General features: G+C 37.0%; 1 protein-coding gene across 8 annotated transcripts in view; it reads left to right on the top strand.

The window, feature by feature from the left end:
* Positions 1-26,562, top strand: part of LOC104010285 (titin) — a 241,808-nt gene that overhangs the window by 149,666 nt on the left and 65,580 nt on the right. For all 8 annotated transcript variants that reach the window (XM_087733441.1, XM_087733442.1, XM_087733443.1 and 5 more), the window contains 51 exons: positions 2,293-2,416; positions 3,264-3,530; positions 3,678-3,775; positions 3,929-4,097; positions 4,190-4,456; positions 4,609-4,875; positions 4,970-5,248; positions 5,355-5,763; positions 5,867-5,991; positions 6,087-6,353; positions 6,977-7,246; positions 7,348-7,650; positions 7,773-8,075; positions 8,435-8,622; positions 8,708-8,822; positions 9,393-9,677; positions 9,967-10,118; positions 10,256-10,403; positions 10,537-10,714; positions 10,812-10,933; positions 11,032-11,319; positions 11,413-11,709; positions 11,824-12,010; positions 12,585-12,700; positions 12,793-13,092; positions 13,317-13,616; positions 13,707-13,812; positions 14,905-15,101; positions 15,206-15,511; positions 15,601-15,879; positions 16,320-16,619; positions 16,722-17,024; positions 17,122-17,496; positions 17,595-17,897; positions 18,370-18,669; positions 18,758-19,054; positions 19,154-19,438; positions 19,530-19,823; positions 20,223-20,522; positions 20,629-20,937; positions 21,029-21,219; positions 21,703-22,132; positions 22,635-22,943; positions 23,356-23,504; positions 23,596-23,628; positions 23,728-23,857; positions 23,958-24,257; positions 24,345-24,662; positions 24,753-25,049; positions 25,157-25,456; positions 26,154-26,468. In XM_087733441.1, coding sequence (XP_087589567.1) covers positions 2,293-2,416; positions 3,264-3,530; positions 3,678-3,775; positions 3,929-4,097; positions 4,190-4,456; positions 4,609-4,875; positions 4,970-5,248; positions 5,355-5,763; positions 5,867-5,991; positions 6,087-6,353; positions 6,977-7,246; positions 7,348-7,650; positions 7,773-8,075; positions 8,435-8,622; positions 8,708-8,822; positions 9,393-9,677; positions 9,967-10,118; positions 10,256-10,403; positions 10,537-10,714; positions 10,812-10,933; positions 11,032-11,319; positions 11,413-11,709; positions 11,824-12,010; positions 12,585-12,700; positions 12,793-13,092; positions 13,317-13,616; positions 13,707-13,812; positions 14,905-15,101; positions 15,206-15,511; positions 15,601-15,879; positions 16,320-16,619; positions 16,722-17,024; positions 17,122-17,496; positions 17,595-17,897; positions 18,370-18,669; positions 18,758-19,054; positions 19,154-19,438; positions 19,530-19,823; positions 20,223-20,522; positions 20,629-20,937; positions 21,029-21,219; positions 21,703-22,132; positions 22,635-22,943; positions 23,356-23,504; positions 23,596-23,628; positions 23,728-23,857; positions 23,958-24,257; positions 24,345-24,662; positions 24,753-25,049; positions 25,157-25,456; positions 26,154-26,468 — 12,550 coding nt within the window. The remainder of the gene's footprint in view (positions 1-2,292; positions 2,417-3,263; positions 3,531-3,677; positions 3,776-3,928; positions 4,098-4,189; positions 4,457-4,608; positions 4,876-4,969; positions 5,249-5,354; positions 5,764-5,866; positions 5,992-6,086; positions 6,354-6,976; positions 7,247-7,347; positions 7,651-7,772; positions 8,076-8,434; positions 8,623-8,707; positions 8,823-9,392; positions 9,678-9,966; positions 10,119-10,255; positions 10,404-10,536; positions 10,715-10,811; positions 10,934-11,031; positions 11,320-11,412; positions 11,710-11,823; positions 12,011-12,584; positions 12,701-12,792; positions 13,093-13,316; positions 13,617-13,706; positions 13,813-14,904; positions 15,102-15,205; positions 15,512-15,600; positions 15,880-16,319; positions 16,620-16,721; positions 17,025-17,121; positions 17,497-17,594; positions 17,898-18,369; positions 18,670-18,757; positions 19,055-19,153; positions 19,439-19,529; positions 19,824-20,222; positions 20,523-20,628; positions 20,938-21,028; positions 21,220-21,702; positions 22,133-22,634; positions 22,944-23,355; positions 23,505-23,595; positions 23,629-23,727; positions 23,858-23,957; positions 24,258-24,344; positions 24,663-24,752; positions 25,050-25,156; positions 25,457-26,153; positions 26,469-26,562) is intronic.

Here is a 26,562-nt window from a genome sequence, read left to right on the forward strand (position 1 = left end):
CAGTATTCTGGAATACTACAAGTATTTATTGTACAAAGGGAAATGAAGGTTCCAAAATATCAGTCACTGAAACAGTGATTTTGTGCCTGATTCTGTTGGAGACTCAGCCATGGGGGTACTGAATGATTTTTGCTCAGGTTAATTGTAGTTACGCGGAGAGGGTTTTGAAAGGTGTGATGAGGAAATGCTTTTTTTTCTCCTGAATGCCGAGTTGCAGTCCAATTCTGCATATAAGGGGATTAAGAGGATTCAAATTCCATTTCAGGCATTTGTTCTGGCTCTCTAGATAACTTTCTGGGCCGATTTGCTTGTCAAGCACTTCTCACTAGCTATTTTTAACCCTTCATCAAGTGCTGTCTCTTAACTCTGAGCAGCCTGGAATGCAGTCAGTTTAATACCTAAAGTTAATGGTAAGGGTAATACATAAAGAAACATAAAGAAATACATTAAGAAACATAAAATATAAATGGATATCACTGGTTTTAAGACTTCTCTTTCACAAACTAGGCCTAAGGGAAATAATGCAAATGAAAATGCAAATTAGAAACCTCAGACAGAGCAAACTTTCAAGGCATTACATGACTTAGCAAAGTTTCAGAACCTGTAATAATCCTGATAATAATACTTTGGTACAGATTCTTTTCTTTTAAATAGAATTTTAACATATTATTTTCAGAGTTTACTAGATCTTTCTGAGCTTCACCAAATTTGCCTAAATAAAAACTATGTCATAAAAAAATAGAATATAGAAATAGAAAAAAAAAAAGATCCTACTGATAGGTGACCTTATTACAGTATTTAACAGATTTACAGATAAACAACATTGAAACTCAGCAGATGAGACACAATAAATCAAGGTAATCATTTCTGAGTCTAGGAATAAAAATATGGAAAGCTATTAATCAGTGCAGTGGCTTGATAGTTATTACTACCTGGCACGAAAAATATTATATGTTCAATACTCTGTATGATGGAACATTATTTTGTTCTTATCTGTCTGAGCTATCATTTTAACTACATGAAAAAAAATCTAGATTTTCATTCACGTTACATATACAGTCAAAACTGTCATTTGACTTCAGTTGAAATTTTATCAGGAAGAAATTCAGAGTAAACCATATATTTACTTGATACATCACTTTCTGCCCATTTAAAATAGCCTCTTCAAACACTTTTACTACTGTCTTCAAGAATCAATCTAATTGTACAAGTGTTTCATTTCAGCTGTTTTTAATTCAAACCATTATTCTACCTCTGTGGCTGGCATTCAGCTGTACACCTATAAATTTTATTGAATTGACTTCTTTGTTTATCTTTACTGCTTATCTTGGTCAAATATATATTTGGCTTCATCTCAATCTCTTTTGTGCACTCACTAGAGCTAATTTGCAGGGACACAATGACCATTTGGGAGGAAAGACAGCCTCTTAGTTCCTTTCTTCCCTCTGAAGCAAAAGGGACTGCCTTCTCAAAAGTAACTTAATCTTTTATGCTTCTTCCTTAGCAGAAGCTCACTTTTCCCCCTTGTTTTTCTAAACCAGCATCTACTACTTGATCACATACTTCTCTGCAAAGAAATAAATAGAATTCTTCAAGACCTGTGCTAAAATTTATGGCATGAATGAGTAGCAGCCCTCTTAATGGCTGCTATGCAGGATGTATCCTTGAATCCCCAAGGTCCACCCCTAGAGAAAAGGGATGTTTGTGTAGGAGCTGCCCAATTCAAACTTATGATTGCAAAATAGTTTCAGCAATAGATCAATACAGAAATGGGGTTTTTAGCCAGAATTTGTTAACAAATTAGTAATAGAAAGTCAAATTGGCATTTACAAAAGAATGTATGAGGGGGGTGCCAAACCTATTTATATCTCTCTAAAAGTGTTTACTTTAGATGTAGGCAGGAGTAGTACCAACTTTTCCCATAAATTTACTTATTTTGGTATTTGTTAGTACCTGTTCAAAATAAACATGATCTCGAGTCAGCCTCATTTTGAACTTTGATAGCAGACTCACGTTTTCTAATGCAAGGACACAAATACCTTAAAACATGGGGAAACTTAAAAATGCCATTTCTTGTAAGTGAAAGGACAAAACAGAAATTATTCTCAAAATTCTCAAAGCATTTCTGTCTTGAGCTATACCTAGTATATACAAAAGGAAATTATCGAAATTTCATGTAAAAGTAAACAACCAAACTCCACAGATAACAATAAATAGCAATGCTATTTCATTAAATATTTCTTAAATATTTGTTTTAGATATTTACAAGGGTTTTTTAATGTACTTTATAAGGTCATGACACGTGCTGAAGGGAGAGTTCACACACTTATTCTTAGAGACGTCAAGTTAACCGATGCGGGAGAGGTATCCCTGACGGCAAAAGATTTCAGAACTCAAGCAAATCTTTTTGTGAAAGGTAAGTCAGTCATTTGAATTCTACTATACTCAGTGTTAATGGTCCATTCATGATTCACCCTGGAAAAGGATCTCAATATACACCGTATATCAAATTAGTAGGATCATCCATACAATGTTGGATTGGTAGATAACTTTCCCAATTAAAAAAAAAAAGCTCTTAAAATCTTTATGCTTCACAGAAGAGCTGAGGAAAGGGGAGAATACTGGAAATGTGTCAGACATGGGAGATACATTTGTTAGGATTTCCAGGGCTTCATTGCAGACTTGAACATTCAGTTGGTCTCAAGATGACCTGCAAATACTGGCCTTTATGGCTCCCAATGTTTTTTTTCTGTTCTTTGGAGTATCCAGAAACGTATGAGAGTATAACTACACCATCAGTCGAGTGACGTGACATTGACTGTATACCCACTTGCACTGCTTGCAAGCTACGTATAGCTAAGAAGCCAAACAACTGCACACACTTCTAATTAATTTAGTAATCAAGGAAAAATTAAAAAATCATTCCTTAAGTTCAGAGTATAACTTCAGAGTCACTGAGATCACATGAGTATAGTTCAACTAAAGAAACTGAGTTGCAAGGCTTTGTGATGATTTGTGAGTAAAAACCCCATATCATTCAGCCTAATCTTACAGGAGGCTGAAAATGAGGAAATTAGCTGAATTAACTGAATGTGTCTGGGCATTAAAAATAAAAAATAATAATAAAAAAGCCTTCAGCAGAGACCTCTAAGAGCCTTTTTTAGTCAAGGTAAATTAGTAAACAGTATGGGACAGTTCTGTACTAGTAGAGGGCTGGCTATAATTTAGATCTTTTCTATCAAAAATCTATCTGTTTCTTTTAGAACCCCCAGTGGAATTTACTAAACCACTTGAGGATCAGACTGTTGAAGAAGAAGCCACTGCAATACTGGAATGTGAAGTTTCCAGGGAAAATGCAAAAGTTAAATGGTTCAAAAATGGAGAACAAATTCACAAAACAAAGAAGTATGATATCATTTCTGACGGCAGGGTCAGAAAACTCATTATCCATGGCTGCACACTGGATGATGCAAAAACATACACCTGTGATGCTAAGGATTTTAAGACATCATGTTTTCTTAATGTAGAACGTGAGTCGTTTACAATTTTCTACAAAATGTCTAAGTGCTATAAACGCGATGTACTAGTGTCTATGACTGGCAATAATATGAACGTTAGCAATTTGTTCTTCTCTACCAGAGACTTTCGTGTACTAAAAATTTTCTTTTCTCTTATAGCTATTCGTGTTGAATTCCTGAAACCACTAACTGACCTTCAAGTTAAAGAAAAAGAATCTGCTCGGTTTGAATGTGAAATTTCTCGCCCAGGTGTCAAGGTCAATAACAATACTTTTTAATCTGAGTAACACCTTCTCCTAGAGCTTTCTTTTAAATTGACAACTTTATTGTGTTCTTACAAAAGAACACACAACTGAAATCTATGATGAGTATGTTAATATTAATAACTATGTTGATTTGTTCTAAAACAGGTGAAGTGGTTTAAGGATGGCATTGAAATTAGAAAAGGCAAAAAGTATGACATAATTTCCAAAGGTGCAGAACACATTCTTGTTGTCAGTAAATGTGTCTTCGATGATGAAGCAGAATATGCCTGTGAAGCAAAAACAGCTCGAACTTCCGGCCTACTTACAGTGATAGGTAAACACAGTGTTTTAGAATCTAATCTATGAACAAGAAAAAATGTTTCTTTGATGGAAGGCTCTGATCACCTTTCTAAATTGTTGTTGCAGAGGAAGAGGCTGTTTTCACGAAAAATCTTCCTAATCTTGAAGTAAATGAAAATGACACTGTAAAATTGATCTGTGAAGTTTCAAAGCCTAATGCCGAAGTTACTTGGTTTAAAGGAGACGAGGAGGTGCCTGATGGTGGTAGATTTGAACACATTTCTGATGGCAGAAAGAGAATTCTTCTCATACGTAATGCTCACCCTGAAGATGCTGGCAAATATACTTGCAAGCTCCCAAGCTCTAGTACAACAGGAAAACTTACTGTACATGGTAAGAGAGTTACTTTGATGGCCTTACTTTCTGGAAAAAACGTAAAAATGAAAAATGTAAAAAATCATTACAAATACACAACTTGGTTTATTCTCTTCATAAGTAAAAAATAAAATAAAATCATATATATCTACAAAAATGTTTTCTTTCAGAACTTGCAGCAGAATTTCTTACCAGACCACAAAATCTTGAGGTGCTTGAAGGAGACAAAGCTGAATTTGTCTGTTCAGTATCCAAAGAGGCAATTACAGTACAGTGGCTAAGGGGTGACACAGTCCTGGAGCCTGGTGATAAGTATGACATCATTTCAGATGGCAAAAAGAGAACACTTGTGGTTAAAGACTCTATTCTAGGAGATGCAGGAAAGTATACTGTCATGGTTGGTGAAGCTAAAGCTACAGCACGGTTAACAGTGATTGGTAAGCTTTATTTTATCAATGTGCAGCTGCATATTTTGTTGTATTCCTTATACTACATGATGTCATATTTCTTCTATTATTTTCTCAATTTCAGAAAAACTCAGGATTATAACTCCCCTTAAGGACCAAGAAGTTAATGAGGGTCAAGAAATTATCTTCAACTGTGAAGTCAATAAAGAAGGTGCTAAAGAGAAGTGGTACAAAAATGATGAGGCAATATTTGATAGTGCAAAATACATTATTGTCCAGAAGGATTTAGTTTACACTCTCAGAATCAGAGATGCACAGTTGAAAGACCAAGCTACCTATACCATCTCACTGTCAAACCAGAGAGGTGAACACGTCAAAAGCTCTGCTGCCTTAACAGTATTAGGTAAATAACTTGCACTGTATTAAATTTATTTCATCATCTTACATAAAATTTCACATCAGGATCATGAGGATGTAAATTAATCAGTTTGGCTTTTTTGTCTTAACAGAGGAGGATCTCAGAATTGTTGAGCCCCTTGAAGACATTGAGACCATGGAAAAGAAAACTGTCACATTCTGGTGCAAAGTCAATCGCCTTAATGCAACCCTCAAATGGACAAAGAATGGTGAAGAGATCACATTCAACAAGCGCATTTTGTACAAAATTGATAAATACAAACACTCACTCATCATTAAAGACTGTGGGTTTATAGATGAAGGTGAATACACTGTTACTGCCGGACAAGACAAATCTGTTGCAGAGCTTCTCATCACAGAAGCACCAGCAGACTTCATTGAACATCTCCGGGACCAGACCGTCACTGAATTTGATGATGCTGTCTTTACATGCCAGCTTTCCAAAGAAAAAGCCAGTGTAAGATGGTACAGAAATGGAAGAGAAATCAAAGAAGGCAAAAAGTATGTACATATTATTATGCTTGTTAATATGCTAAACATGCTTGCTTTACTTTGTTGCTTTGTCTGGAAAGTAAAATACTGCTTACTTTTCTCCCCCATAAAGATACCAGTTTGAAAAGGATGGAAATCTGCACAGATTAATCATAAAAGACTGTAGACTAGATGATGAGTGTGAATATTCCTGTGGAGTGGATGACAGGAAATCTAGGGCAAGACTTTTTGTTGAAGGTATGAGTAAAATTGAATAGGATTCATTTCTTCATTATTTAATAATAATAGAAACCATACACAAATAACACCAAATGAATTGACATTTATTTCAGAAATCCCTGTTGAGATCATCCGACCACCACAAGATATTTATGAAGCTCCTGGTGCAGATGTCATCTTCATGGCAGAGTTGAACAAAGATGGTGTGGAGGTCAAGTGGTTGAGAAACAACATGATTATTGTCCAAGGTGACAAACATCAGATGATGAGTGAAGGAAAGGTCCACAGGCTGCAGGTGTGCGAGATAAAGCCCCGTGACCAAGGGGAATACAGATTTATTGCCAAAGATAAGGAAGCTAGAGCTAAGCTTGAGTTAGCTGGTAAGTTTCTTGCTTTGTTTTTCTTTTATAAAATCTTAGATTGGCGAATTACCTGTTTAACTAAATTGATTTTTGTTCCTTCAAAGAGTTAAATTAAAATGAATACACAACCAGGCTGAGACAAGTGCAAGTCTGTTAAACTGTATGAATTGTAATTCAGGCAACGAACATTTTTTATTATACCACGCTGATCTAACTGTTAAGGAAAATATAGATCACTTTTCAGTGTCTATACCAAAGAGCATGAATTGAGCTTAAAGGAGACAGAACTTTTTCATTAGGTCACTGCAGATCTAGAACATGAAAATTATTTGGCCTGCTCATTTCAGTCATATAAGAAGTTTAATTCCTAGTTTGTCTATTTTACAGGATTAGACCAATAAAATACATTAAATTAATGCTCAAAAAGCAACTCCCTCTTCCCTGATTTTATAGGAGGACACAATATATACCAACCAGCCTGAGTTTGTTTCTCTGGAGCAATCCAATAAGTATATGAAGGATTTGCTTAGAATTCACACAACAGCTCCTTTTACTTTTCTGTGTTATCTTCTTTGCTGACCACAAATATATCAATTTTTTTTTATATGTAAGTACTTACTTGTCACATTGATCTTCCTTAGCTGCACCTAGAATCAAGACTGGTGATCAAAACCTTGTGGTTGATGTTGGGAAGCCTTTAACTATGACTGTTCCATATGATGCTTACCCAAGAGCAGAAGCTGAATGGTTGAAAGGGGAGGAAAGTCTGCCCACAACAACTGTTGATACGACAACTGACTGCACTACCTTCAAAATTTATGAAGCAAAGAAATCAGATAAGGGAAGGTACAAGGTTATACTTCGAAACAAACATGGCCAGGCAGAAGCATTCATCAATGTAGAGGTCATTGGTAAGTACTCCCATTATTAAAACCTTGTTTACATTTATTTAAGCCAAAGAAAAAAAAAATCAAAGATGCAATGCCCTAAAATATTGTCATACCTTTGTTAGATGTTCCAGGTCCAGTTAGAAACTTGGAAGTCACTGAAACTTATGATGGTGAAGTTGGCCTCGCCTGGCAAGAACCAGAAAGTGATGGTGGAAGTAAAATAATAGGCTATGTCATTGAAAGACGTGATATAAGGCGTAAGACCTGGATTATGGTGACTGATCGTGCTGAAAATTGTGAATACACTGTTACTGGACTTCAAAAAGGAGGAGTTGAGTACCTCTTCCGTGTTAGTGCACGGAACAGAGTGGGCACTGGTGAGCCAGTGGAAACAGAGAGGCCTGTGGAAGCTAGGAGCAAATTTGGTGAGCAGAAGTTATGAAAAACCCAGTGTTTGATGACAGTGTAAGAAAAGCAGTACAAATTCTAACAATAGGTAAAAAACACATACCTTGTTTTTTCTTTTTCTCCCTAAAATGAAATGCAGAAGTTCCTGGTCCTCCTCAAAATGTAGAAGTTACCGATGTGAACAGATTTGGAGCTACACTTACCTGGGAACCACCTGAGTATGATGGAGGTTCTCCAATTACTGGCTATGTTATTGAACTGCGTAACAGAGCTTCCATCAAATGGGAACCAACTATGACCACTGGAGTCGATGAACTGTCAGCTGTCCTGACTGATGTTGTGGAAAATGAAGAATATTTCTTCAGAGTAAGAGCTCAAAATATGGTTGGAGTTGGCAAACCAAGTCCTGCTACACGTGCAGTAAAAATTATGGACCCGATCAGTAAGTATGCAAGCACTGATTGTGATTCCATTATTACACAGGGACATTTTGGCTGTTTATGTATCATATGTGTAGGAAAGTTCAACTGAGAAACGTGTGTGCTGCAAATACCATGTACAGTTAGATTTTTCCTACTTTTGTCCTTCAAACATATCAGAAGTACCTTACTACCATTTGGTTCACTAGGAACTCCAAATATTTTTTCTCTAAAATTAGGATCCAACTTCAATTTAAAAAACTGGTTTAGAAAAAGCTATGTAAAGGCTTTAAAAAGAGTACTTTAAGGTATAGACAGCTGATATGCAGAACCATACTCCTTTATCAGTTGCAAAAATGTATTTCTCTCAAATTATTTTCAGAGAGACCAAGTCCTCCCATTAACCTTGATCATTCAGATCAAACTAAGTCATCAGTGCAGCTCACGTGGGAACCTCCTCTCAAAGACGGAGGAAGTCCAGTCTTAGGCTATATTGTTGAAAGGCAAGAAGCAGGAACAGACAAGTGGATTCGCTGTAACCCAAAACTAGTACCTGCTCTCACTTTTAAGGTAAGATGTTCTGTTCATCAACAAAGTACTCAAAATGCATAGATCATCTTTAATATCAGTTACTAAATGACTCTGTGCTTTTTAGGTAACTGGATTGAAACCAGGATCCAGTTATTACTACAGAGTCTCAGCAGAAAATGCAGCTGGTGTGTCTGACCCAGCAGAGGCTATTGGTCCATTAACTGCAGATGATACTTTTGGTAAGCCATATGCTATTTATTAAAGGTAATTAATCAGATAAGACACACAATTGAAGTGCACCTTGTGAGTAACATGTATATTTTTCACCAGATAACTGTGATGCAAACTAGTATAAAGAGCCTTAGATCTTTGAGATTCTGATCTATCTCTCCTCCATTACAAATTCTGCAGATAATTAGCTGTACTATTAGGTAGAGACCTGTTAGGTTGCCTGAAGAGCAAGGCATGACCTTTTGTCTCCTGACCTAGCTTTGTGGAAGGTGGGAGGAAACAAAAGGAGAGAAAGGCAGAGAAGATAAAAAGAATAATAATCTAAATGATACAAAGTTTTTATATTAAAGGGTAAATTAGGTCTCCTACTTGATAATGCTAAGCTGCCTTTTCATCTCATATATTTCTAAAAAAAGTTTAGCCAGGAGAAGTAGGGAGTGATAAGCCACAGCTAGGCCTAGACAGCTCCAGCCTGCAGGCTGAGATATAGTCAGAATCAGCCTCTCAACACAGCTATCATTAGCCATGTTCAGAACATCTGAAAATATTTCATCGAATCCATTTTCCACTTTTTCCAGTTGGACCTACAATGGACCTAAGTGCGTTTAAAGATGGGCTGGAAGTTATTGTTCCAGAGCCAATCAAGATCCGTGTTCCTATCACTGGCTACCCTGTGCCAACTGCCACATGGTCTTTTGGTGACCAAGTCTTAGAAGAGGGTGATCGTGTAACAATGAAGACCACTGCCTCCTTTGCAGAACTTGTAATTACTCCAAGTGAACGTCCAGACAAGGGAATCTATTCCTTAACATTAGAAAACCCTGTGTCATCTGTTTCAGGAGAAATTAATGTTAATGTCATCGGTAAGTGGACATGTATATATTCTAGCAATAACATTCCATATTTGTCTTGTTAATATCTAATTAGGTTAATAATGTGAAATCACACAACTTTCAGTAAACAAAGTGTATTAAAATACAACTAAAAACTAGAAATCCATCCTTCAAAAAAACTCTTTTCTGGTTTTCAATACCCAGCTTTGCTGTTTAAGGAAGAATGACTAAGAATAAGTGTTCTGGCAGATAGATTACATAGAGATTATCTGTCAAACTCCAATTACAAAATAATTAATACAATTTTTGTGGTTTCTAGCTCGTCCAAGTGCACCAAGAGAACTTAAAGTTTTAGACATAATCAAGAACACAGTACAGCTGTCATGGGAACCTCCAGAAGATGATGGTGGAAGTCCAGTCACTGGCTATATAATTGAAAAACGTGAAGTGAGCCGGAAAACATGGAACAAAGTAAGTTCATTCTTTCTCATTTCAATTTCTATTTGCTATATTGTTTCCACATGTGCTACTGAATTTTTTGCCTTATTGTGGTAATTGCTCTTTGGAAATAAATTTTAGAAACACATTGGAGCCTTCCTTCTCTTTAGGTTATGGATCATGTTGTTGACCAAGAGTTCACTGTACCTGACCTCATCCAAGGAAAAGAATATTTATTTAGAGTTTCTGCATGCAATAAATGTGGCCCAGGAGAACCTGCATATATTGATGAACCTGTAAATATGTCAGCACCAGCAAGTGAGTCAACTGTTTCACATTGTTGCTGATCTTCTGTTTCTGAAATCTTCCTGATTTTCTTCAAAATAAGATGCAAAAAAATATCTTCCTTAGACCAGTTTCTAAGATCCCATATGTTTTTAATTTTTAATAGCTGTGCCTGATCCACCAGAGAATGTTAAATGGAGAAATCCAACATCAAAAGGAATCTTCCTAACATGGGAGCCTCCCAAATATGATGGTGGTGCCCGCATTAAGGGTTATCTGGTAGAAAAATCCCAACGTGGCACAGACAAGTGGGAGATATGTGGGGAACCTGTTGTTGAAACAAAGTAAGTAAATTAACATCAGATGGTATATCCTTTCAACTAACTGAGCCATCCTCACCACTTTACATATCTGGATTTTTTTTTTTTTTTTAACAAACAGAATGGAAGTAACAAAACTCAAGGAAGGAGAATGGTATGCATATCGGGTTAAGGCTTTGAACAGAATAGGAGCTAGCAAGCCAAGTAAGCCAACAGATGATATTCAGGCCATTGATGCAAAAGGTAATTACTTCAATCACTGAATTACAATAGCTGCTTTATTTTTACCAGTCTCTGAAATACTGTTTCTATAACAATGTTTTTATTCTGTCTTAAATCAGAGGCTCCAGAAATTTTCTTAGATGTGAAGCTTCTTGCTGGACTTACTGTGAAAGCTGGAACTAAAATTGAACTGCCAGCTAAAGTGACTGGAAAGCCTGAGCCCCAGATTACTTGGACCAAGGCTGACAAAATTTTGAGACCTGACAACAGAATCACCATTGAAACCAAACCTAATCATTCTACAGTCACTATTACAGACAGCAAGAGGAATGACAGTGGAACCTATATTATAGAAGCTGTAAACTCCAGTGGACGTGCTACTGCTGTTGTTGAAGTTAATGTTCTTGGTATGCATGTATTTTATGTTGTTTATAAAAATCATTAGTAATGTACTGAGGTATGCAAGTAGAACATTAACATTCACATCTTGTCCTCTACAGATAAACCTGGTCCACCAGCTGCATTTGATGTATCAGAAATCACCAATGAATCCTGCCTTCTGACATGGAATCCTCCACGAGATGATGGGGGTTCTAAAATTACCAACTATGTCCTTGAGAAAAGAGCCACAGACAGTGAAATATGGCACAAGTTGTCATCAACTATTAAGGATACAAAATTCAGAGCTACTAATTTAACTCCTCATAAAGAATATGTGTTCCGAGTCAGTGCCGAGAACATGTATGGTATTGGGGAGCCAGCACAGTGTAACCCCATCATTGCAAAATATTCATTCGGTTAGTTAATTAAATTAGTGTTAAATTTTTACAATATTTTAACAGGGGAAAAAAACATATGTGTGATGGTTTTCTTTTTTGTTTTGTTTTTTTAAAATTTATTAATTTATACAGATCCACCAGGCCCTCCAACAGGTCTCAAGCCTACAGAGGTCACTAAAGATTCAGTCACCTTAACATGGAATGAACCAGATGAAGATGGTGGCAGCCCCATAACTGGCTACTGGGTTGAAAGATATGATCCTGAGCAAGATAAATGGATAAAATGCAATAAAATGCCAGTGAAAGATACAACATTCAAGTAAGACTATAGTCAGTTTATTCTGAAATAGGTCACAGAGACATAAAAATGTAACAGTAGCCTTTTAAACAAGTTTTACACTGTTCTTACTCTTTTTTCATTGCTTCCATAAGTTTAGATCCAAATAACATCTGGTGGCATGCTTTTTTTGAAAATTAGTTGTAAAGAATGTCTTTACAGAAGAGAGAATATTTTTTTTTAAATGTTGTGCTTAATAATTTCTGTGCTATGTGATTATTCATAAGACATTCTAAAATGGCAGACATAGCCATCTCAAGTATCAATTTGCCAACACCCTAAGGTTTTTTTCTCCTGATACTCGTATTAACTAACAACCATGGAACAGGCAAAAATTCAAGATGGCTTTCAAAACATTGGTTTCTGTGTCATGTTGCACCATTTTACTGTTGACAATATACCTATTTTGAATGTTCACCATTTCATAAAACATCATTAGCAGTAATTTGGGTATTTTCAGATTTTCCAACTGTAGTATGAAGAGTAGAGAGAATAATGTTTTAGGCATGTGTTAATGTGTAGATTTGGTTTAATCAAACTTATTTTTTATTTCCAGAGTTAAAGGTCTTACAAATAAGAAGAAATATAAGTTCCGTGTCTTGGCAGAGAATCTTGCAGGACCTGGAAAACCAAGCAAGGAAACAGAGCCAATCTTAGTGAAAGACCCAATTGGTATAATAAACATATTTTTAATGGTTTAATTTAACAACAACAACAAAAATATTTGTTTTCAATCATGTAATTCATATTGGACTCCTGTCTAGATCCACCATGGCCTCCTGGAAAGCCAACTGTGAAAGACGTTGGCAAGACATCATTATTCCTGAACTGGACAAAGCCAGAACATGATGGAGGGGCAAAGATCGAATCTTATGTCATTGAACTATTAAAGACTGGAACAGATGAGTGGGTGAGAGTGGCTGAAGGAGTTCCCACAACTGAACACTTCCTTAAAGGGCTTATGGAGAAACAAGAATATTCATTCCGCGTAAGAGCTGTCAATAAGGCTGGCGAGAGTGAGCCCAGTGAACCCAGTGACCCTGTGCTGTGCAAGGAGAGGCTCTGTGAGTATTGTTTCAGAACATGCTGCTACTGCAAATATACCATCTCTGTCTTTAAAAAAGCCCTATGTCTGCCTGTCTCTGTAGGTACTAAGTGAACTGTTGAAGACATGAAATATTAGAATCTGCCCTGCTTTAGCTAAGAAAATACAAAGTTTTAATAGTTTTGGTGTATTCCAAGATCTTTGACTAACTAACCTGTTTTACTTTCTTTTTCTGTTTTACAGATCCTCCTTCACCACCTCGGTGGCTTGAGGTTATTAATATTACTAAAAACACAGCAGATCTTAAATGGACAGTGCCAGAAAAAGATGGGGGCTCCCCAATTACCAACTACATTGTTGAAAAGAGAGATGTAAGACGAAAAGGCTGGCAGACAGTTGATACAACAGTGAAAGATACCAAGTACACAGTGAGCCCACTGACTGAAGGCTCATTGTATGTGTTCCGTGTGGCTGCTGAAAATGCCATTGGACAGAGTGACTATTGTGAAATTGAAGATTCAGTGCTTGCTAAAGATACTTTCAGTAAGTTTCAGGTTTGCTTACTGAGTGATCAGTAGAAACAGCTCACGTATAATGGATTCCTATTCTTCTAACGTGTATTTTTTTCTTTAGCAACCCCTGGGCCTCCATATGCTCTTACAATAGTTGAAGTCACAAAAGGTCATGTTGATTTGAAATGGGAACCACCTAAGAATGATGGTGGCAGACCGATTCAAAGGTAAGATCATTTTAAGTTTGTGTAGTGTTTCCTGTAGATTAAGACCCTTTCATGAATGAGGACATTTCTCTCAAAATGTTTAATTTTTAAATGGACACATTTTATGTGAAAAAGAGTGGATAGATGTAAAAGAGAAGCCATGTGGTCAAAACAATTAAGGGTTTAATTTTAAAATGCGGAAAATATGCAAATATAAATAAGCTAATGTACATGAACAATGAATGTGTGTCAACATCCTCAAAACAGTCTCTAATGAAATCAGATTAAATTGAACTGTATATAAAATTAAAAAAATTTAATGCAACCATAGTCTCCAGTTGCTCCAGAGCCATAGCCACTTAGACCCATCTACCAAGTAATATTGTTACATTTTCCTTCTGCCTTAATTTCTTATTCAAACTGTGTACACTCAGCTAAGATGAAGCCTCATCTCTTTTCTGTTCATTCTCTTCTTTATTACACTTTCCAGAGACTGTTTTACTCCTTTGGGTTGCTTCTAACTTGTCCTTTTCTTTGTTTTCTAAAATATCCATCCTCTGAAATTCACCTTGAATGCCAGTTAGATTTTTTCCTCTTTGTATTTTCACTCTTCCTCTCCTTCCCAATCACAGTAAGCATGTCTTAAACAAACTGAACTACAGAAATCTGCCTGAAGCAACATAAGTTGCTTAATTTGCATTACTTTCCTCTAGCCTATCATAGGCAGAATTCTGACAGCTGAGTAACTCACAGATAATATCTACAAATGTTCTCAGTGGACTAACCACTGAGATCCAAACTAGCAAAGATACAAGTATAGCTTGGAGGTTCTTTTACTTCTGCAGCTCTCTAAAACTTGAGAACACAGCAGAAGTTCAGGAATTGGCTTTCAGAATTGGGTCTGTCAGTAATGTCAGCCCCATTACATCCAAGACCTACCAGGACTAACAGGACTAAGTGGCTGATGCGTGAAGTCAAGTTCATTGAATCTGTCACTCATGACTCTCTCCATTGGCCAAATTATTCTAATCTCTCTTTATCTATTTTATTGAGCAAGAAGTCTGAAGTGTTCATATTACAAGTGCCTGACAGTATTTTCCCCAATTTACTCAGATATGTTATTGAAAAGAAAGAAAAACTAGCCACTCGCTGGGTAAAAGCTGGCAAGACAGCTGGTCCAGACTGCAATTTCAGAGTGACTGATGTCATTGAAGGTACAGATGTACAGTTCCAGGTTCGTGCAGAAAATGAAGCTGGCTGTGGTCATCCCAGTGAACCAACTGACCTCATTCATATTGAAGATCCAACAAGTAAGTAGTAGTATAGTATACAGTGTATGGATTGTGGAAGCAGTGTATTATGTAGAACAGATATTCTGGGAGAAAAATGACACAATTATTTTCCATTTCTGCAGGCCCTCCTTCACCTCCTCAGGATTTACATGTCACAGATGCAGGTCGAAAGCATATTTGCATTGCATGGAAACCACCTGAGAAGAATGGTGGAAGCCCTATTATTGGGTATAATGTTGAGATGTGTGAAGCAGGAACAGAAAAATGGATGCGAATCAATTCTCGTCCAATAAAAGATCTAAAATGTAAAGTGGAGGAAGGTGTTGTTCCAGACAAGGAATACGTGCTGAGAGTCAGAGCTGTCAATGCTGTTGGAGCTAGTGAGCCATCAGACATCTCAGAAAAAGTTGTTGCCAAGGACCCAGACTGTAAGAATAGACTCCTTTTTTTTTCAGATCTGCATAACTGAAAAAAAATGGTGTTTGGCAACTTTCTAGTAATATACTTACTTTTACAGGTAATCCAACCATTGATCTAAAAACTCGTGACATTGTTGTTGTTAAAGGACAGAAATTAAGTATCCCTGTACCCTTCAGAGCTGTTCCATCCCCAACTATAACATGGCACAAAGATGGCAAAGAGTTAAAAGCTGGTGACAGAACAACAATGAAGAGTGACTACACCTCTGCATTGCTCGAAGTCATAGACAGCGTTCACGCTGATGCTGGTGTTTATACTATCACATTGGAGAACAAGCTGGCATCAACAACTGGCTCGGTCAACGTCAAAGTCATAGGTAACTAGGCTTCTTCCATTCTGAGAAAGGTACTCTAACCTCACTTAAGCCCTGCAGCTGACAGACTAAAGGACTAGAAAAATTCCTTTTCTGCCATGTGGAGGAATCACTTCAACTCAGACACATGTAGATTGCCATAAAGGCATTAATGTTACAAAATCCCACAAAAAAACACTTTACTCCAAGTTAGTCTAACTAGTCAGTGGCTGCTCAAAGCCCAATTATTATGATTAGTCATCATATAAATACAAAAAAGCCTATAAGAATTCTGAATATTTTTTACCTTTAGGAACATAAATTCATATATATTCTGTGTAGCCAACACTTGTGCTTTTGGTCTGCTTTCTGCAAAGCAAAAAATGCAATATAATTTCATATTTGTAGGAATACAGTGTCCCATCTATTTAGTGAACTAATTTTATTATTCTTATTTATAACAGGTCCACCTGGACAGTGTAAAGATATTAAGGCAAGCGAAGTAACTAAGAATTCTTGCAAAGTATCCTGGGAACCTCCAGACTTTGATGGTGGTACTCCTATTTTGCATTATGTTCTGGAACGCAGAGAAGCTGGTCGCAGAACATATATCCCAGTCATGTCTGGTGAAAATAAGCTTTCATGGCAAGTCAAAGATCTTATCCCAAACAGTGAATATTACTTCCGTGTTAAAGCTGTCAATAAGATTGGAGGAGGTGAATATCTTGAACTAAGAAACCCAATCATTGCAGAAGACCCAAAACGTAAGGTTTTTTTACTACTAAATAATCTAGCAAATTGAATTTTAACTAAAATCTTCATACTTTCTTTTCTCATATGATCCCTCTTTTGCTACTTTTCCACAGAGCCTCCAGATCCTCCTGTTGACCTTGAGGTCCATAATCCAACATCAAAATCAGTAACACTTACATGGAAACCACCCCTGTTTGATGGTGGAAGCAAGATTATGGGTTATATAATAGAAAAGCTCGCTAAGGGCAAGGAGAGGTGGGAGAGATGCAATGACTATCTGGTACCTCTATTAACTTATCCAGTGAAAGGTCTTGAGGAAGGAAAGGAATATCAGTTTCGTGTTCGTGCTGAGAATGCTGCTGGCATCAGTGAGCCTTCTCGGATTACTCCTTTTGTGAAAGCTGTGGATCCTATTGGTATGAATTGCTTATTTGATTGTTTGTAGTAATTGCCATACATCCTCAAATATATTGGAAGATTCTACTCTCCATTTATCATTCTGTGTTATTACAGAGGCTCCAAAAGTCTTCCTTGCTGCAAACCTACAGTCTGGCCTTGAGGTGAAGAGAGGTGATGAGATCATACTTGAGGCACATATTTCAGGGTCACCTTATCCATCTATCACTTGGCTGAGGAATGATGAAGTTGTCAGACCAGAGGAAATCAAAAAGAGAGTAACAACATATACAAGGAAGAAGAAGGGTGAAGCTGAAGAAGCAGAACCTTTCCAGCTTTCACTGCCAGAACGTACGAGTATTGACAACCATAAAGAAGGAGAGTCTGTACTGTCAGTTCGTGACTCCATCAGAGCTGACCATGGCATGTTTACAATTAAAGTGGAAAATGATCATGGTGTTGCAAAAGCCTCATGTGAAGTCAATGTGTTAGGTATGTAACGAATGTCCTCAAAAACACCTAGTTGTTCAGATTATTGGTTAAGAAGTGCACAAGATGAGTACTCATCATTTTTCTTGCTTTACTAACAGATACACCTGGGCCTCCAGTCAACTTTGTATTTGAAGATGTGAGGAAAAATTCTGTCATTTGCAAGTGGGAGCCTCCCCTTGATGATGGTGGAAGTGAAATCCTAAACTATGTACTGGAAAAGAAAGACAATACAAAAGCTGAAATGGGCTGGGTCACTGTCAGTTCAACACTCAGGCATTGCAAATTCCATGTAACAAAACTGATTGAAGGAAAAGAATATCTCTTCCGTGTATTTGCTGAAAATAGAGTTGGCTCAGGGCCACCATGTGTTTCAAAACCAATGACAGCAAAAGATCCTTTCTGTAAGTTTTAATTTTGAAATACAACCTTTTCAGAAAACCACTGTAAACTACAGACTGTTAGAACACTCAGCTTCATCTGTGTGAATGTTTCCCAGAAGAAACTTGAGCAATGTCATTATTATTTATTGCACATTTTAAACCATTGAAATAAAGGGAAATATTGAAAATATTCTAATTTCAATAGCAAAGAAATAAGAATTACAATCACTGTCACAAAACTTTACATTTAAAACACTTAACATCTGAATAGTGACAGTCTCTGTGTTCAATAGACTAATATTCTTACCAAAAGAGACAACCACTGCAAGTTTGATTACTGATTGCAGTTAGGTATCAAAGTTTCTAAGCAAGAAAGTAGAAGAACTATGAATGTCTTAAAATTACTCATTTCTCGTATCTTAGTTCTCTCTTAGCTTTGAATAAGTTCTGAAGAAGACAGCAATGATGACAAAATTGCAATTCTTTTTTTCAGCTCCACCAGATCCACCTAATAAGCCTGATGTGCAAGATGTTACCAGCAACAGTATGTTGGTTAAATGGAATGAACCAAAAGACAATGGCAGCCCAATCATAGGATATTGGATTGAAAAACGTGAAATTAATAGTACTCATTGGGCTCGGGTCAACAGGAACCTTGTGAATGCTCTGGAAATAAAAGTTGAAGGACTGTTGGAAGGATTAACCTACATCTTTAGAGTATGTGCTGAAAATGCGGCTGGCCCTGGTAAATTTAGTCCACCATCAGATCCAAGAACTGCACAGGACCCAATAAGTAAGTAGCTTAGCAAAAGCTAATAGCAGCCAGGTGATGGAATAGTATTCATAGCTTTTAACATTGATTTACACCTATTTATTTGTAGTGCCGCCTGGTCCACCGATTCCAAGGGTTGCTGATACAAGCTCAACTTCTATTGAGTTAGAATGGGAACCTCCTGCGTATAATGGTGGTGGAGATATCACCGGTTACCATGTATACAAACAACTGGTGGGAGTAAAAGAGTGGTCACGTTGCACAGAGAAACCCATTAAAGTTCGACAGTATACTGTTAAAGAAGTCAGAGAAGGTGCAGACTATAAACTCCGTGTTACTGCACTTAATGCAGCTGGTGAAGGACCACCTGGTGAAACTGAACCCGTAACAGTTGCCGAACCTAAAGGTATTGCAATTGTATTATTTTCAAGAAATGTCCAGCTGCCTAAAAGGTGGTTTTGAATTTCTCTCTTGAACTAATGAACTGTTTCTCTCTCTTCTGCAGAGCCTCCCACTGTTGAGCTCGATATTTCTGTCAAAGCAGGCATTCAGATCATGGCTGGGCAAACTATTAAAATTCCTGCTACTGTGACAGGGCGTCCTACTCCCACCATTGCATGGGCTGTGGAGGAGGGTGAATTAGACAAAGATAGAGTTGTTATTGAAAATGTTGGCACAAAATCTGAGTTAACCATTAAGAATGCATTGAGAAAAGACCATGGAAGATACGTAATTACTGCTACCAACAGCAGTGGTTCCAAATCTGCAGGAACCAGAGTAGAAGTATTTGGTAAGAAAAATATTTTCTGAAATCAACTGAGCATTTCTTTTGGTGAGATAATCTTTGGGCTTTATCCTACTTGTTTGATTTTGTTTTTCAGATGTTCCTGGGCCAGTCCTTGACCTAAAGCCAGTGGTCACAAACAGAAAGATGTGTTTGCTTAACTGGTCTGATCCTGAAGATGATGGTGGCAGCGATATCATAGGCTTCATTGTTGAACGGAAGGATGCCAAAATGCATACATGGAGACTAGCTATAGACACAGAGAGATCTAAATGTGATATTACAGGTCTAGTTGAAGGGCAGGAATATAAATTCCGTGTTAGCGCCAAGAACAAGTTTGGTACTGGTCCACCTGTTGAAATAGGACCCATTCTTGCAGTTGATCCATTAGGTAAGATGACTAATTTTATGGGTTTTTTTAAAACAATTTTTAATTATAGATTAATAAACCTTATTGTTGTGTGGATTGCTTTCTATACAGAAAGTGTATTTACTTTTCCACTACCTGGATAAGGCATGTGCCTTAGATTAATTACTTCAGTCAGATCTCTGAATCAGTTCTGTAAAACTACTATGGTTCTTTATGTAACAAAATATTGATGTCTACGGAGACACTACTTGTTACCTTTTTATCCACATACATGAGAAACTTCATGCTATCCATAACCTTACTCACCTACTTTGCATACAAAAGCTATGGCTTTAAAAAACCAGAGCTACTGTATTCACATGATTAAAAATTCTCTAATTTTTAAATGTTTTTTTCATTATGTTTTCTCTGTGTTAATAGGTCCTCCAACAGCACCTGAGAGGTTCATGTACACAGAGAGGACAAAGTCAACCATTACGCTTGATTGGAAGCCTCCACGTAGTGATGGTGGCAGTCCTGTCTTGGGATACATTGTCGAGAAGAGGAGACATGATTCGAAAGACTATGAAAGAGTTAATGCAAGGCTCTGTCCAACAACATCGCTTCTCGTTGAAAAACTTGATGAACTTCATATGTATGAATTCCGTGTCAAAGCTGTCAATGCTATTGGAGAAAGTGAACCATCATTGCCCCTCAATGTAGTTATACAAGATGATGAAGGTATATCTGCTTTAAAGAAATCCATACAAATATTTCCAGAACAGTGCAAGGCAATTTCTCTGTTTCATCTCCATCTTCACACTGTCATTTTTTTTCTTGTTTTCAGTACCTCCAACTGTTACATTACGCTTGGCTGTGAGAGGAGATACTATCAAAGTGAAGGCAGGAGAGCCAGTTAATATTCCTGCTGATGTGACAGGTCTGCCAATGCCAAAGATTGAATGGGACAAGAATGAAGTTTTAATTGACCAAACATCCAGTGCACTTAAGATAACCAAGGAAGAAGTATCTAGAAGTGAGGCAAAAACTGAACTTATCCTGCCTGCAGCAGTGAGGGATGATAAAGGCACTTACACTGTGAGAGCTTCCAATCGTCTTGGCACTGCATTTCGCAATGTGCATGTTGAAGTGTATGGTAAGGATGCGACATTTTAATAAAACGACAGCTAATAAAATGCTTTTGCCTTTTTCTTAACGTAATTCTATGCTCTGTTGCTTTCATACAGATCGTCCTTCTCCACCAAGAAATCTTGCTGTTTCTGATATTAAAGCAGAATCATGCTATTTAACATGGGATGCACCTCTTGATAATGGTGGTAGTGAAATTACCCATTATATTATTGAGAAACGTGATGCTAGTAGAAAGAAATCTGAGTGGGAAGAAGTCTCCAAAAGTGCTGTTGAGAGAAGATTTGGGGTAATTTATAAAATATCTTTCTTACATCCTTTAGTATGCACAAAAAGTAACAATAGTACACATCTAATGAAAACTGCTACTTGCATAGATACCTGTGCTCGTGCTCCATTTAGACTCCAGAATTACTGGATGAATGTTGCCCATCCATGTATATGTGTTTTCCTCATGTGACAAAACAAAATAAGTTGTTCTCTTTTGCTGCTTAATCTCAGCTGAGTTTAGAAGACATCTTCCTTTCCATTTCCCAGCATTATTCATAGCTTTACCAACTGCAAAAACAATCATGATGACATTTTTATTTATGTTTGATCCTATGCACCTGAAATAAGAATATCCCTAGGGCATTAAATATAGCTGTGTAGTACATAAGCATAGGTATGCCAATGAGATTCCAAGACAGAATTTAAAGTGAAAACCACTGCATAACTTCAAGTAAGTTTATTCTGAAAGTAGCCAAGTATTGATTTAAACCTTATTTTTCAGGTATGGAATCTTGCAACAAATGAAAAATATCAATTTAGAGTCCGGGCTGTAAACAAATATGGAATAAGTGATGAATGCCTCTCAGAAAAAGTTGTTATTAAGGATCCCTATGGCCTTCCTGGACCTCCTGGAAAGCCAAAAATTTTAGATCGCACCAGATCGTCAATGCTGGTGACTTGGGAGCCTCCTTTGGACAATGGTGGCAGCCCAATAACTGGCTATTGGTTGGAGAAGAGAGAGGTGGGAGGTGTCTACTGGTCACGTGTTAACAGGGCTCCAGTAACAAAACCATCAGTAAAAGGTCTACAGTACAATGTGCTTCGTTTGGCTGAAGGTGTTGAATACCAGTTTAGAGTTATGGCTGAAAATCTTGCTGGAATTGGCCCTCCCAGTGAACCGTCAGATCCTGCCTTAGCAGCAGATCCCATATGTAAGTATATAATTTGTATGACAGTTTTTAAGGACTATATTATACCAGAACCAAAATGTGCTACTAGTATTTGTATTGAATTCAGTTCAATTAATCCAATGCGTTGTTTTCATTAAACCAAAAAGAATATATTGACACAAAGTAGTTTCCTGATTTGCTGTTTTTCACTGTTTTAAAAATAATTAGCTTTAATTTATTTTTTACCTCTTTTATGAACGTTAAACTGTGATTACACCAATGCAAACGTTGCCAAATAAACTTGAGTTCAGAATCAGATTTTTATATTATTGTTTTTCCTTATTGTTAAAGCCTTTATGCCTTGTACCTTAAGTATCCCTTAATAATACATGTAATATATGTAATTAGTATGCATGTTCTAGGATCATGCACTCTATGTATGACAGAAGAAAATTAAAATACTTGCATTCTTCTAGAAACTATTCAGAAAAGTATATGCAGACACTAACTCTCAGGTAATTTTTACTTGCTCTTGTTTTACAAGTTGTGCCTGGTCCACCATCTTGCCCAGAGGTCAAAGACAAAACCAAATCATCTATAGCTCTTGCGTGGAAGCCTCCACAAAAGGATGGTGGTAGTCCTATAAAAGGATATATTGTTGAAATGCAAGATGAAGGTAGTACTGACTGGAAGAAGGTGAATGAAGGAGACAAACTCTTTCCTACTTGTGAATGTGTTATTCCCAACTTGAAAGAGCTCAGAAAATACCGATTTAGGGTGAAAGCTGTAAATGCTGCTGGAGAATCAGAACCAAGTCCTGCAACATCAGAAATACCTGTCCAAGATATTCTAGGTAAGTGTTCTGGTAATTAACTTAGGTATTTATATCTAAATGCCACCTACTGCTGTGAATGTTCAAGCAGAATGCCAAGCAAGCCAAAGTCAAAACAGAACGAAAAATTGTGCAAAAATGTAACAAAAGATTGACACACATTTTTGAAAGTGTCATGATGTCCATTACCAGGGCAGGACCCGTTAGAAAACCGATGAGCACCTACAGTCATACTAAGGAAATAATGTGTATTTTATGAAGAAATTATTTCCAAAATTTTTTCTATTCGTATACTTCCCAGCTTCCTTTTTGCACACCCAACCTTTCTCACATAAACATGCATTCTCAATGTTCGTGTGGTGTTTTAGCTCCATGCTGACAGAAACTTATTTTCAATAGCTCTTAAAATTTATATATTAAAATATTTTTGCAGAGGAACCAGAAATCTTCCTTGATATTGGAGCACAGGATTTCCTCTCTTGTCGTGCTGGCACAACAATTAAAATCCCTGCTGTTATCAAAGGTCGTCCAGTTCCAAAAACATTTTGGGAGTTTGAAGGAAAAGCAAAGACAACAGCAAAGGTTAGTAAAAGAAAAAGCTTTTTTCTACATGTGTTTCTAGACATTTAAGCCTATCCTCTTTTATATTTACATTATTTCCCTGTGTTTATAGGAGGGAGGTCATAATGTACCTGAAGAAGCTCAGGTAAAGCAAACAATTTTTGTAACTTTAGTATTATTGCATTTTTCAAACATAAATATTTAAAGTTGATCTATAATTTCTCTTTCTTTCTATAATACACAGGTAGAAGCAACTGACACACGTTCAGTGATTACCATCCCTGACTGCAACAGAAGTCATTCTGGACGATACAGTATTACAGCAAAGAACAAAGCAGGACAAAAAACTGTGCATATCAGAGTCAACGTGCTTGGTATGGCTTACACATATTGAGGTATTCAAATACTAGGTTTTAGTCTTATTTTTCTACACATTTATGTAAAATTGTTTCTGTTGTGCTTTTACCTTAACAGATGTCCCAGGTCCACCAAAAGACCTAAAAGTAAGTGATATCACAAGAGGTAGTTGTAAACTTTCATGGAAGATGCCAGACGATGATGGTGGAGATAGAATCAGAGGCTATGTTATAGAGAAAAGAACTATTGATGGGAAGGCCTGGACTAAAGTCAATGCAAACTGTGGAAGTACTTCCTTTGTTGTACCTGATCTCATATCTGGCCAAGAGTATTTTTTCCGGGTACGTGCAGAAAACCGTTTTGGTGTTGGCCCTCCTGCAGAAACCATCCAACGGACCACAGCCAGGGATCCAATCCGTAAGTGAAATTAAAGTCAAACAAATTCTTTAAAACCAGACAGTACTGTACAGTGAATTTATTCACATTTCTGTTTTGTTTGTGAAGATCCTCCTGATCCACCTATTAAACTAAAGATTGGCCTTGTAACCAAGAACACAGTGAGCTTGTCATGGAAACCACCAAAGAATGACGGTGGAGCTCCTGTTACACATTATAATGTTGAATGTCTCCGCTGGGATCGTACTGGAGAAGTGAAAGAGACTTGGAAGCAATGCAACAGACGTGACGTCGAGGAAACAAAGTTTACTGTTGAGGATCTCATAGAAGGTGGAGAATACGAATTCAGAGTCAAAGCTGTAAATATAGCAGGTCCTAGTAGACCTTCAGCCACTGTTGGCCCACTTGTTGTCAAAGACCAGACATGTAAGTACTAACTGATACCAATAAATACAAATTCCATTTTAAAATTATTAAGTACTTTTGTGTGTTAATTTTTTCTACATTTCATTGTAGGCCCACCATCTATTGAACTCAAAGAATTTATGGAGGTTGAGGAAGGAACAGATGTTAACATTGTGGCCAAGATAAAGGGTGTACCCTTCCCCACATTAACATGGCTAAAAGCTTCTCCAAAGAAACCAGATGACAAAACACCAGTGCTGTATGATCAACATGTCAACAAGATCGTTGGTGAAGATACTTGCACTTTATTGATTCAACAGTCTCGCAGAAGTGATACAGGCTTATATACTATAACAGCTGTAAATAATCTGGGAACTGCTTCAAAGGAGATGAGACTAAATGTTCTGGGTAGATATCAAGAACTCTTATGCATTGCATAAATTGATAGCATTCATGCGATACTTTATTTTAATAGCATTTGAATTAATTCTTCTTTATAAAAATGTATCTTTTAGGTCGTCCTGGACCTCCAGTGGGACCTATTAAATTTGAATCCATTTTGGCTGATAAAATGACAATATCATGGCTTCCTCCATTAGATGATGGTGGTTCTAAGATTACAAACTATGTTATAGAGAAAAAAGAAGCAAATAGGAGGACTTGGGTACCCGTTACTAATGAGCCTAAGGAATGCTTATTCACTGTTCCCAAGTTAATGGAAGGCCATGAATATGTGTTCCGCATTATGGCACAAAACAAATATGGTATTGGAGAACCTTTGGATAGTGAACCAGAAACAGCACGAAACCTTTTCAGTAAGTAGGAATATGCTTTCAAATTATGTCAGTTGTTTTCATACGCTGGTATGTGTACAGCATCTGTTAAATACCAGTACTACTTTTCTCTCTTCATGTAAGTAAATTTTCTAGAATAGCTTGAAGAGTTTTAGCATTAGTAGTTAGTTCTTAAAAGCACATGTAGTACTTAAAAATACTTTTCTCCCTCCTTGTTATATATTAAAATACAATCTAAAACTTTTTTAAGGTTTAAATATATGAATAAGGGTCTATCTTATAAGATTCAAGTAATTCTGTTGTATTTGACATTATTGACCTTATAGATCAGGAAGAGTCCATTTCCTGCCTTCTGTTTTGAAAGAGAAATTAGGCAGAATAGCTCTGATGTAGAAGGAATGTTAGGCCGGCAAGAGGAAATCATTCTTAAAACATCGAAGGTTAGACTGGGCACTGAAATAAGGTACTGATCCAGGAAGGCAAAAAAACTCTTTTTTGACAATTGTTATTTGAAGGAAAGATACTTTATGTTTCACAGAAGTATATGTACCTGAATAGGGATGGGAGGGTGAATGAGGGAAGGAGTCTCATGCAGATAGGTAACTACCTAATGAAACTGTGACCATGTGAGTGCATAACTCTGTTTTGCACTCTGGCTATCTCCATCTTCCTTTAGCTTTTTTTTTTTTTTACAAGCTATGTGAATTTTTTCCCCCAGCTGTTCCTGGACCTTGTGACAAACCAACAGTTAGCAGTATAACACGTGACTCAATGACTGTAAACTGGGAAGAACCAGAACATGATGGCGGCTCTCCTATTACTGGTTACTGGTTGGAGCGCAAAGAGACTACCGGAAAGAGATGGACCAGGGTTAACCGTGATCCTATCAAACCTATGACACTGGGGGTTTCATACAAAGTTACAGGTCTTATTGAAGGCTCTGAATATCAGTTCCGTGTTTCAGCTATCAATGCAGCTGGTGTTGGTCCACCAAGCATGCCATCTGATCCAGCAATTGCTAGAGATCCTATTGGTAAATATTTTAGATTTCTATTTTTGAATTTGAAAATACTCAAATAAGAACATAGAATATATTGTTATGCTGTAATGGTATGATGATATTTTTC

This window comes from Nipponia nippon, unplaced genomic scaffold (assembly GCF_047370975.1).
Source record: "Nipponia nippon isolate SJK-2023a ecotype South Korea unplaced genomic scaffold, ASM4737097v1 scaffold_5, whole genome shotgun sequence".
In the NCBI taxonomy this organism is placed as follows: domain Eukaryota; kingdom Metazoa; phylum Chordata; class Aves; order Pelecaniformes; family Threskiornithidae; genus Nipponia; species Nipponia nippon.